Source organism: Eleutherodactylus coqui, chromosome 4 (genome assembly GCF_035609145.1).
Source record: "Eleutherodactylus coqui strain aEleCoq1 chromosome 4, aEleCoq1.hap1, whole genome shotgun sequence".
Lineage (NCBI taxonomy): Eukaryota > Metazoa > Chordata > Amphibia > Anura > Eleutherodactylidae > Eleutherodactylus > Eleutherodactylus coqui.
The window spans coordinates 207415670-207428807 of NC_089840.1; the positions used below are offsets into that span (position 1 = coordinate 207415670).

The 13138-nt window shown below is 41.6% G+C and overlaps 1 protein-coding gene across 2 annotated transcripts in view; it reads right to left on the reverse strand.

The window, feature by feature from the left end:
* The window catches only part of TLL2 (tolloid like 2), a 148822-nt gene that overhangs the window by 14382 nt on the left and 121302 nt on the right, over positions 1 to 13138 (reverse strand). For both annotated transcript variants that reach the window (XM_066600616.1, XM_066600618.1), the window contains 5 exons: positions 12997 to 13118; positions 12535 to 12650; positions 9914 to 10016; positions 3870 to 3986; positions 2441 to 2586 (listed from right to left, as the gene is read on the reverse strand). In XM_066600616.1, the coding sequence (XP_066456713.1) occupies positions 2441 to 2586; positions 3870 to 3986; positions 9914 to 10016; positions 12535 to 12650; positions 12997 to 13118 (604 nt within the window). The remainder of the gene's footprint in view (positions 1 to 2440; positions 2587 to 3869; positions 3987 to 9913; positions 10017 to 12534; positions 12651 to 12996; positions 13119 to 13138) is intronic.

Here is a 13138-nt window from a genome sequence, read left to right on the forward strand (position 1 = left end):
ATATAAGTAATAAAAATGAGGCCAAAGCAATTAACCATTGTCATCATTATGTTTTCTGAAACCACAGAAAATAAATCTTCATGGTCCATTGAGGTATGCAGGACTCAGCGCCTTTTGCAATCTCGCAATGGCAACCCCTACCAATATGCCCTTTTAGGTCTAATGGACATGGATGTCAGAGCGTGGTCTTGAATGTGAGCCAGAATGATGACCATGTGTATCCATGCATTACATGAGTAGCTATTTATTTGAATGGCCGTCGTGTAATGCTATGTTGTTAAATATACATCAGGCAAGATAACTCCATTAGAGAAAACTAGAATATGAACACTTTGGCCGTGCACTTCAACTCATCTATCATAGGATTACAAATTACAGAAGAGTCTAGCTTGGCTCCTACCTGCCTAGAGTTAATTTTGGACACCTACATCCATGAGAGTTAAAGGAGATGTCCCGAGGCAGCAAGTGGGTCTATACACTTCTGCATGGCCATAATAATGCACTTTGTAATGTACATTGTGCATTAATTATGAGCCATACAGAAGTTATAAAAAGTTTTATACTTACCTGCTCCGTTGCTAGCGTCCTCGTCTCCATGGTGCCGACTAATTTTCGCCCTCCGATGGCCAAATTAGCCGCGCTTGCGCAGTCCGGGTCTTCTCCTCTTCTCTATGGGGCTCCGTGTAGCTCCGTGTAGCTCCGCCCCGTCACGTGCCGATTCCAGCCAATCAGGAGGCTGGAATCGGCAATGGACCGCACAGAAGCCCTGCGGTCCATGAAGACAGAGGATCCCGGCGGCCATCTTCAGCAGGTGAGTATGAAGACGCCGGACCGCCGGGATTCAGGTAAGCGCTGTGCGGGTGGTTTTTTTAACCCCTGCATCGGGGTTGTCTCGCGCCGAACGGGGGGGGGGGTTTAAAAAAAAAAAAACCCGTTTCGGCGCGGGACATCTCCTTTAAGCCTGTTAAAGTAGCATCCTTTATGAAGAGGACATCTTGTCGTTGGCAGATGGACCATCACAATTTAATCAAAGTATGTGCCCAGAACCCAAACTTACCAAGAATATCAATTATACCAGTAATGTAATTCAACAATTCATGTATTCAAAGTTAATGTAGGTCTTAAGACCCTTTAACATGGGCCAATGATCAGGTATGGAACATTTGCCTGCTCGGTTGTTTATCCAATCATCTGCCTGCTTAAATATGTCAGCGATTAGCCAGTGAATGAGCAAACCCTCGTTCATCAGCTGATGTCATCTTTCATGCTGGGATGCAAATGATCACGGATTGGCAGCATATGTTCCCATATAAACTGGAAGATGTGCTGCCCAGTATATGGCTGAATGATTATACTAATGATCATTTGTCCCAGTGAAAGGGACCTATAGGGTGTTGTGGGGGCTACGAGCAGGTGCTTTACTAGGGGTCTGCAGCTGGACGCCACAGAGTCAACCCTATGGATGGTGTGGGGAGCACTGGTCTTTCTCTAAGGGCCTAGCTGAGGCAAATTTGGCTTCATAACGGGCGTAACAAGTCTGATCACAAGTCTGGCACCATGCAGATATCGGCCTCTTGCGGGGTACCGACGACACATTGGAGCTTTGAAAATGTGTGTCTAACAGTCTTTATTGCTGATAACTCATGGCAATAGCATTCAAAACGATCATCTTCTGGAGGTCCGAAAGCAGATGCAGCAGCCAAACATGTGGAAGCGGTGGACACTGGAACTCCACAGAATCACAATTGTCAGTTCTGCATTCGAAGTTTAAAGGGCTTCCCCATCAACAGGCTGTCGAGTCATCCTGCAGTCATGGCTAAAGTACCGAGCCGTAACAGTGCTATGCCAGAAACCTGGTACAACAACCCAACTGGCACCATCCCTTCAGGACAGAAGGCACACTCCCTTCCCTCCTACCAGACGCAGCACGCGTGCCTTATATTATTCATGTGTGAAACCGGCATCAGCACACGCCCCATGTGTTCAGCCGCAGCCAATCAAAAACACCATAATATAAATGAACACAGACAATTAAATTCTGAGGAGCAATGTCACAGCTGGCGTGTAGAAGTCAGACCATACTTGTAATTGAAACCCCATACGGTTTGAACAAATATGGCTTGTTACTTCTCAGCCAGTGAAATTATGGGCTATGCAATGCGACCTCCCCCTATGCACCTATACCAGCTATTCAGAGGCATAACTTGAAGCTTCTGGGCCCCAATGCAAAACCTGCAGCCGCCCCCCCCCCCCCAACTATAATGCTTTATTCATAGTACTGGCCTCCCTATATAGAGAAGAGATGCCTTATGGGCCCCCTAAGGCTCCTGGGCGCAGGTGCAACCGTACCCCTGCATCCCCTATAGTTACGCCAGTGCAGCTATCCTTGAGTGTACTGCTTAAGCGTATCTTCGCTCGTTCCATATTGTTTGCGTCTTACCTCAAAGGTTTGGAAAGAAAGTCCAACCACAAATCCTTCTGAGACTGTAATTATCCATTCACATTGTCTGTCAGGTCGATAATCATCTGGGTAATTGGGGGACTGAATTTGACCAATATCTTTTTTTATATGGCCTCCGCATTTAGCTGAAGATACATATGAATATAGGTTATAATCAAGGGATGTACATTGGTTTATCCTTGATGACATAATCCAGATTTGTAAACGGTTTTATGATAGTTGCAGCCAGTGCACCAAATAAAGAGGACCTAGCTATGGTACCTTCCAATATACAAGAATTAAAGGATTGTCTCAACACCTTTAATAAGAGAATTCAACCAATTGCTGCAGGTATGACGATTGCTTACTTCCCTTGTTGTGGCTGCTATAGGCGATATATAGCATGACATGGCAACAATTCAGATAATTGCCCATCAATTTAATACATAGAATGCCCAAGTCAGCCAGTGAAAGTGTTACTATTAATGGTTCTCCTCTAGATCTCATAGAGAAGGACCTCTACAGGGGACCCCTGTAAATGCCAGGCGGTGTGCCAGAAGCCTTATTAACCCATTATACTCAATAGGGTCCATTGGGCTTCTGGCATGCCACCCAGCATTTACCTCTGCAATATAGTACAACAATATAGTGCAGCACTATTCCATCTGTGATTTTGTACTGGAGTCTCTCAATGGAGCCTCAAATCAGTGGCATACCACCAGTGTAGGTGAACCACACAACTGCTATGAGGCCCGTGGGACAGCTGGGGCCCATGGGCGAATAGCCCTGCTCCTTGCCCCACCGCCGACTCATCTCCCCATTACCCTGAATGTCTGGGCAGCAGCACAAGTATCTCAGCAATTTTCAGAATTGCTGCTTTCGAAGGAGTTTTCCCTCAGAACAGAGGCTGTTCCTCCCCCTCAGTCCTGTGCTCTCACTGTAATACTGCTGAGGAGAGTACCTTGTGGGGCCACACAAAGGGGACACTATAGGACCTTGCGGGGCCACACAAAGGGGACACTATAGGACCTTGCGGGGCCACACAAAGGGGACACTATAGGACCTTGCAGGGCCACACAAAGGGGACACTATAGGACCTTGCGGGGCCACACAAAGGGGACACTATCACTGCGTGGAACTGGTGTCCGTTTATTATATGGTGACTGCATTATTTATAGGTATACTAGAGCCGAGCTGTAGTATCTATACCCACTGCTCTCTACATAGGCTCTCTCTAATACAATTCTTTTTTTGGGTGGCTGGGGGGGGGGGGGGGTGGATTTTACATTTTGCTTTGGGGGCCTATTACTTCTATGCACGCCCCTGCCTTAGATGTGAGCAAATGTGAACAGAGGCTTAGGAGTGAATACATAAAAACATTGATGTAATTAACTGGTTCGATATCAGTAAACTTGAAAAGGCCACAAACCTTCATATACTGCATGGAATCCTTTACCCAGGATATTACTGCTACTTCGAAATTCAATCCATAGCCTGCTATCAGATGATTCTATGGCTTCTGGTATACGATCCCCACATAATCTACCTAATAAAAAAAATACATTGTATTCAGCGCTCATTATATACTCCGAACACATACAGCCACCATATATGCTGGTTACTTATGGACTCCTGAGGGAAACAACAAGCCTTTCTTTCTAGTTATAATCTCTCTATATTTAGGTTTCTGTATTTATTAGCAGAACAGTAGATTTCTGGCGAATTCTTGGATTTATCTTTTATCAGTTGCTGGGGACTCCATGTGGCTCTTGGCAGCCTAGGTAATAACATGGACTAGTGGCACCAGGGATGCCATAGCATTACTACAACTTGGTGCCAAGATCTTTAATTGCGGACTTACATGGCTTACTTCCAGTGGATGAAAAAAAGTCTGTCCACATCAGGTGATGGACCCACCGATGCTCAAGTCAGATCTTTTTATCCATAAGAAGAAAACTGTGAATGCTCCTACTGAATGACTGCAAGCAGAAACCTTCAAAACCCACAGGAATCAATGCATTAAGTATATTACAAAAAAGACAACATTTGTGGACACCAAACTACAGGGCCACGGAAAAGTAGTCCACCTTTAATAATACTGCGACAGAAAGAACAAGCAAGTGGATGTTTTTTTTCCAAAGCTTTATTGATTTAGCCTCACAGTACAACAGATACTGGAAGTGGTCTCTGTTCACTTCTATGCATGTCGTAACATGTTGGCTGATACTACCTGCAGCTCTTAAACGGTGATGTTGAGGAGTGTTCATGAGGTTTTCTTTGAGTTCATCCAAGGTATGCAAATTATTATACAATTTCTCCACAGATAAAAATCACATGTGGACAGGTCCAGGGAACATGGTGGCTGCAAGCCCTACTCACAGATCGCTCTTCTGTAAACTGTTCATAAATCAAAGCCAGCGAGTCTCGGGAGGTACGGCATGTTGCCCCATCTTGTTGGCAAAAGCTGTACAGTTTTGCTTCTGGTGTTAGTTGGTTGTAAAACTGTTCAAACATGTTGAGATAATCCTCAGTATTTACAGCTGATTTGAAGAAAATTGGACCCACTATTTGTGTGCCTGACAGCAAACGCCAATATTCTGGTCATGCAGTGGTGTATCACGAGTCAGGTGGGGATTTTCAGTAGACCAGTACCTCATATGCTGTGAATTCACGTGACCTGATAAATGAATGCTTTGTCTGTCATAAAATATAGCATAGGGTCCAAAGGTCCTCTATCAGTCAGTCAGTAATTAACACATTTAGCTTTGTTGAGCTCGGTTCCTGCACACGTTAGTCGGTATAGTTTCAGGTTCAGAGATTTCAGCACTCACTGACACATCGTTTGTTATACACCAACTTGTTGGGCGAGTTTTCCAAATTGATTTTCGAGGGCTAGTTACAATCTGCTGCTGAATGTCAAAGACGACTTCATATATCCGGACTGAAGACCTTACTTTCTTGAACCACATTTCTGAACCACATTCTGAATAAAATGTCTAGCAGGTGGTTTTGTACCTGGGCACTTGTTGGCGGAATCCTTTTGAATGTCCTTAACCCCTTAAGGACATGGCCTATTTTGGGCTTAAGGACGCAACGATTTTTTGGCGGATTTTCTTCTCCATTTATTAAAAGTCATACTTTATTATTTTTCCGTCGACGCGGCCGTATAAGGGCTTGTTTTTTGCATGGCGAACTGGAGTTTTTATCGGTGCCACTTTTGGGTACACAGACTATATTGTAAAACGTTTATTATTTTTTTTTATGATAGCAGGGAGAGAAAACACACCAATTCTGCCATAGATTTTTTTTTTACAGCATTAATCATGCAGCCTAAATGACACAATCCATTTTTTCTGCGGGTCGGTACGGTTACAACGATACCAAAATTCTTACTTTTTTTAGGTTTTTCCACTTTTCTGCAATAAAACCCCCTTTTTTTGGATTTTTTTTTTCTTCTAAAATCGCTGCATTCAAAGTCCTGTAACTTTTTAATTTTTTGATGTACAGAGCTCTACGAGGGCTTATTTTTTGCGAGACGAGCTGTAGTTTTTATTGGTACCATTTTGGGGTACAGACGGCTTTTTTGATCACTTGTATTGCATTTTTAGGAAGGCAAAATGCTAAAAATTAGCATTTTGCCACAGTTTTTTCGCTTTTTTTTTTAACGCTTTTTTCCGTGCAGTCAAAAGCATGTGTAACTTATTGTACGCGTCGTTACGCAGACGACAATACCAAATATGTGGGGTTTTTAAATTTTTTTTACCTTTTCCTATGCTAATATGAGAAAAACCATAAAAAAGGGTTTTTTTTTACATTTTTCTTTTTTATTCATTTTTATTATCTTTTTTTTTTTGGGGGGGGGGGGGACACTTACAACACTGCACTGTTGATCGCTGTGATAAGCGATGCAATTATATCGCGAGAGCCCGCGCTCCCTCTGTGAACTCCTCCCATGCCACGATCTACATAGATCTCCGATGCACCCCCGCTGTTGCAGTGGGAGGCCCGGCTGTGACTGACAGCCGGCTCCCGCTGTGGGATAGCGCGAGATCATAAGTGATCTTGCGCTATCCCCAGGACGTACGTTTACGCCCTGTTGCACGAAGTACCCCGCTGCCAGGATGTAAACTTATGCCCTGGAGCGGGAAGGGGTTAATTGATCTGCTTTACACATAGCCTTCCACAATAACTATTCGCTGTTGCAAGAAGAACATCATTTTTCTGATGTGACGTGCACAGAAGGACTAGATAGCTGGGTAAAATGAAGCTGGAACACTGAGGCAACAAGACTGCCAGATTGGTGGAAGTTTACCTCCTTGTACTCTAAGAGTTAGGTGCTGGGATCAGAGGTGGGCTACTTTTTCATGGATCACCCTGTATTTCTTTAATAATTCTTCCACTTTAATATTCAGTGTAGCTCAACATCATTTGTCCTATCTGAAAGCAACCTACAAAAAGACTTTACATACTGCACTTAGCATACGTGATATGGAAAGGACACCCAAATAGTCTGGGTCTCACGGTGTACAAAGTAAAGCTTATTTAAAATAAAGTTACAAACAAAATAAGTGTTGCAGGTTTAAAAGTGTGAAAATAATAATAAATGAGAGCGATGGTCATTCAGTGTCAATAGTTGTCCCTTGCAAAGCTGCCCATAGACACTGACTTTTGCAGGTCAGACAAAACTTTGAATTCTGCATGTAGAGAAAGAACACATCTCCCAGGGCTAAACAATAGTTTACATTAAGATTACATGAAGGACATTTCATTACTGCAAGCTGAAGGCCCTGTTAGCATTGAAAGACAAATGTCAAACCAGAATACCCAAAGTAGCCAGAAATCTACATGTCTTACGATGAGCTGCACATTTCTTTATCATGCTACAGTATGTGAGCATTGCTGTTTATTTTCAGTTTGGAGATACAAAGTTTACCCTCGTTACCCAAGTGTTAAAAGGTCAGGTATGAAAATCATGACTACTGTAACACAGCCAATTACATTCAATTTAGCTGCCGTGCATATCCTATAGAGGGCAGCACAAGCATGTTTTCGGAATGTACATTATAATGTGGAGAAGGCCTTTACAAAACCTTAGTTGGTGAATTGATCGACCCCAGCAAGACAACAGGCAACAAGAGAGACTCCACTATAACAAGGCTCTCAAAATGTAGTATCAAATCAAATTTCTTTTCCAGCAAGAGTTGACTGTATTTGGAACCGGACTTTAACAGTGAAAAAAAAATCATAAAACCAACTACTTTAATATGTACAAGTTTGATACCTTTTTGTACTAAATATTGACAATACAATAACCCCTAAAAGGACCAGACACTTTTGGGAATTTTACGGCCTTTTTTTTCTTCAGCTACCAAAATTATTTTGCTGCGGTTTTTTTGCCTTGACATAGAGCTATTTTTTAATAGCTTTTTCCCCCTTTTTATGTTATTGGGGGTAAAAAGCTAAAAACAAAAATGCTTTATTGTTCTTTATTTTTAAAAATATATATATGCTAAAATAAAGTATGGGAATGGGTTCTTCATTTTGTTTCAGAAGTTTTGATATATAATTTGTATACTTTCAGACTACAGGGCGTGTCGGCGGTGGGTCGTTTTCTTTTTGATGTATTTATTTTTATTTTATTCTGTGATTTTTTTTAACTTATTTTTGTAACCATTTTTTTTTAATGTCTATGTCCCCCATAACGTAAAAAACAAAAAAACGCTTTTCCACTGTATGCGAGGCATCCATAGGTGCCCAAGGTACAGGAAAAAACATCACCCTGTAGGACAGCAGTCACGAACAGAGCTGATCAGGGTCTGCTAAGACCCTGCAGCACTGCCATAGCAGGGGGCACCCGGCATCTACGTGATTGCCAGGTTGCATAGTGGAAGTAACACTTCCGCTTTCTCTATGCACTACATGGAGCACTATATAGCCAGTAAAGAAAAAGGCAGAAGCGGATTTCTGCCTACTCCTCCGGGTCTTTGGCAGTCACTAACAGCCGAGGACCTGACCTGCTCCTGCTAGATTTCAGGAGCTTTAATCCCGCGCTGTAGTTTTTCTATCATCCGGGATTAAAGCCCAGGACCAAGCACCATAGATTTACTGCACTTGGTCCTTAAAGGGTTAATCTTAAAATTATTATGCTGCCATGTAGTGCATATTTAAATATGTACAGCAAGTTTGATATCTTTTTGCAATAAAGTAGTTGGTTTTATGATTTTTTTTTTCACTTTTAAAGTCAGCTATAAAAGCTAGGTTTTCAATATTGTCTATTAAAATAGATACAAAATATGTTATAGAGGGGCGCCTCGATGTATTTCTCAGAACAGGTTATATAAATATAACAAAAAATGAGTGTTAACTCACCTGGTGCCAGACGAGGATACCTTTCAAAAGTCACCTCGCTGACACAGAGATCCAAGATCGCTTATAGTTAAGCCTTTATTGGAGAGCGGCAGGACCATTCCAATAAGCTGCACCGGATGACCGGGGCTTAATACGAATTGCACCAAGTGGAAAGAAAACAACTATCCGCGCTCCAAGGAATACGGGGCTCCGATATAGGATAATAAAGTCCTTCTTTATTAATAATCCAACACCAGTTTCGCGAGCAACGCGTTTCGGTAAATATAATACCTTTTTCAAGCTCCGTACATTTACAATAAACTTACAAACATAAATAAGCACTCACATGGCCACGGGATTGTCTACAGCTCGCCGCAGGACAACTCCGTAATTAGAGGGAGCGTGGTAAAAGCCTCCCAGGTAACTCACACGTCATGCAGGTAAAACACATGGAACGCCCATCTGCGTACCACGTTCTTCAACAAAACTTTATTTGGATTGCTAATGAACAGCAGTCTCCATTCAAACTACGTGCACACCCGCTATACGCTAGGTAATAGTGGTTATAGTTATAATAAACATACTTAAATATAGACAATATTCATATATTTAAAAAAATAAATGAATAAAATTTGCATAAATAAACTATCTACGAATAACTTATTCTATGTTATCAATCAACATGAAAAAAGGCAATAATATAGTCACAATTAATTGCATATTTACCTACATTTACACGGCACTTACTAAGAGTTACCTGGGAGGCTTTTACCACGCCCCCTCTAATTACGGAGTTGTCCTGCGGCGAGCTGTAGACAATCCCGTGGCCATGTGAGTGCTTATTTATGTTTGTAAGTTTATTGTAAATGTACGGAGCTTGAAAAAGGTATTGTGCATACCGAAACGCGTTGCTCGCAAAACTGGTGTTGGATTATTAATAAAGAAGGACTTTATTATCCTGCATCGGAGCCCCATATTCCTTGGAGCGCGGATAGTTGTTTTCTTTCCACTTGGTCTATTAAAATAGGTCATCCTACAAAGTATATAGACATTTCTTGGAAGCAACATGGCACAGAAAGCATCACTATGTATAGCATACCATCTAGGTCCATTCCAGTAACTTACCTAATAAGGGCGCTTTTCTCCAATATCCATCTCGTATTTCAATATAGTCGTACCAGCATAGTCGACTTTTAAAGAGGTCCATTTCTGTGAAATTGAGGACTATCTAAAACCACATATGTAGAATGACCAATATTAAAAATTAAAACTTTGTAAGTTTTTTAACTCTAAGATATAAACAAAAATAGTATTTTATCAAAACACAAAATGTATATTCCACTCAGGGGCACTTACTATAGCTTGATGGTGTGTACTTGTCAGAAGATAAGTAATTTTTAACTCTTACAGTCCCCTTATAAGAGCATATGTCAAAAGCCATTTTATCATGTTTTCCAACCATCTATAAATTTATGGCCGATCCTTCAAAACAAATTATACACCAGACCAGGCAAGAGCTGGACATACCTTTTCATTCCATGTTTATTTTCTGCAGATACATATTGAAGACATGAGAACTATGAAGGAACACATGGAATTATGCAGAAAACAAAAAAGTGTTAACTAAACCTAGAATAGGTTTTATATTTTAGACTGAAGATGACAGCTTCATGAGGTAGTCACCTGGAATGGTTTTCCAACAGTCTTATAGGAATACCCAGAAGCGCTGAGCCCTTAGCTGCTTTTCCTTCACTGGTCAAACTTATCCCGAAACCATCTCAATTGGGTTTAGGTTGGGTGATTGCAAAGGCCAGGTCATCTGATGCAGCACTCTTCTTGGTCAAATAGCTTGGGGTTATGTTGGTTAAGTATGCTTTGAATTTTGAGTAAATCACCAACAGTGTCACCAGCAAAGCACCCTTACACCATTACACATCTTCTTCCATACTTTACGATTGGAAGCACACATGGAGAAAGCACACATGGAGAAAACTGTCTCACAAAGGCGGGTGGAACCAAAAATCTAAAATTTTGCCTCAGCAGACCAAAGTACAGGTTTGTACTGGTCTAATGTCCATTTCTTGTGTTTCTTGGTCCAACCAGGTTTCTTCCTCTTCAGGATGTTACAGTAGTCGTGTTTCTGCAGCAGTTTGACCATAAAGGCCTGATTCTCGCACTCTCCTCTAAACACTTGATGTTGAGATGTGTCTGGTACTTAATCTCTGTGAAGCAATAATGTGGGCTCTAATCTAAGATGCTGGTAATTTGCAGCTTCTGAGGCCGTTTACTCTAATGAACTTTTGGTCTTTCTTTCCTAAGGCAGTCTTCATGAGATACAGTTTCATCATAGTGTTCGATGGTCTATATAACTGCACTTGAGGATACCTTCAAAGTTCTTGAATTTTTCTAGATTGACTGACCTTCATGTTTTAAAAGAATGATGAATAGAGATGAGCGAACGTACTCGGTAAGGCCGATTTCGCAATCGAGCACCGCGATTTTCGAGTACTTCACTACTCGGGTGAAAAGTACTCGGGGGCGCTGTGGATGAGCTGGGGGTTGCAGAGGGGAGTGGGGGGGAGAGGGAGAGAGAGAGGGCTCCCCCCTGTTCCATGCTGCTACCCCCCGCTCCACCACGCCACGCCCCGCCCCACAGCGCCCCCGAGTACCTTTCACCCGAGTAGTGAAGTACTCGAAAATCGCGGTGCTCGATTGCGAAATCGGCCTTACCGAGTACGTTCGCTCATCTCTAATGATGAACTGTTTCTCTTTACTTAGTTGAGTGGTTCTTGCCACAATCTGGATTAGAACAACAGTTGAAGAGGGCTAAAGACTGTATTGAACGGTGTACCAACCCTACCTCTACACAACCTAACTGATGGTCTCAGACACATTAAAAAAGCAAGCCATTCCTCAGGATACTACTTGAAAAGGCATACCTGTTAACTGAAAACCATTCCAGGTGACCACCTCATGAAGCCGATTGAGTGCCAAGAGCGTTAAAAAGCCATCAAAGTAAAAAGGGGGCTACTTTGAAGAATCTAAAAAAACAAACATATTCTGGTTTAACACGTTTTTGTTTGCTACTTAACTGCATGCGTGTTCCTTCATAGTTTTCATGTCTTCAATATGAATGTGTACAAAATTTTTTAAAAAGAAGTAAAACCATGGATAAAAAAGGTGTATCCAAACTTTTGATGGGTTGTATATTTTTTAACATTGGTCTAATATGGCACTTCAGAGGGCAAGGGACACAATAAGATGCAAAGCTCTCCTCAGCTAATGGACGTTGTTGCTGTTGAGAAGACCTGACCCTGATGGAATCCCCTTTTCCTCGATGTGGTTTCCTGCCATCAACAGGAGAACCCACAAGGGACTTTTTCCTCACAACATGAGTTATGGCCAGAGTAGGAGCCATGCTACTGGAGGTAGAGAGGCTTTAGCTGTCTGTTTATGGAGACAGCATGGTTTGATCTAATATAGGGTCACAGTTATCATGATCTGTGGGTACTGTGACAATAACCATTTTTTTGGGGGGGGAAGAGGAAGCAACTTAAGAGTCCTTTAAAAAAAAACATGCAAACAACTAATTTAAAGCAGTAAAACAATATGTAAATAGTGACAATTTGTAGTAAACCTCAGTTGTCACTAGAAAACTGAAAGTCTGATTGGCAACCCCTGGTCGGCAACCCCTGGTCAGCAACTGGACATACAGCACATACAATACAGGTTATGCTTTGAGGTACCTTTTCTCCAGGTGTTACAGATATTCTCCATATGCAATGTGTGTAAGATGGGTAACCACTTGGATAACCAGGAGCTGAGAAATTACCACTTGACTCCATTAAAGTTTCTCCACACACTTAAAAAAAAAAAAAGAAACAGCATATTGTGTACTACAAAATACATATATGTAACAAAAGTTTTTAGGATGCAAATCTGTTTGTTTTAGTCTAATGAGTCCAAAGATATGGTGCCACTGTCAAGACAGCACATGGTCATTTCAAGTGCATGTTGGTGGCTATATTGTAATGAATGTAACAAGACAATCTTGCCATATTCACATAATCAGAAAAAAAAAATACTAAAACCACACCAATATTCTCCTTCAGCACCACTGTATTAGTATTTGTATTATATGTTTTATACCAGTTACAAACGTAAAAAAATTAGCATAGTAGCTCATCAGAAAAAAAAACAAGGATTACCTGGACATTTATACAGTTTCTTTGCCTGCGCTATATCTCCCCGACTTAGCCGCATGCGTTGTCCAATAGTCTGAATATGGCTGAGAGGTTGCCGAGGACGTATTGTGTCATAGTATAGACCCCTATTGACCAAAAAAAAAAA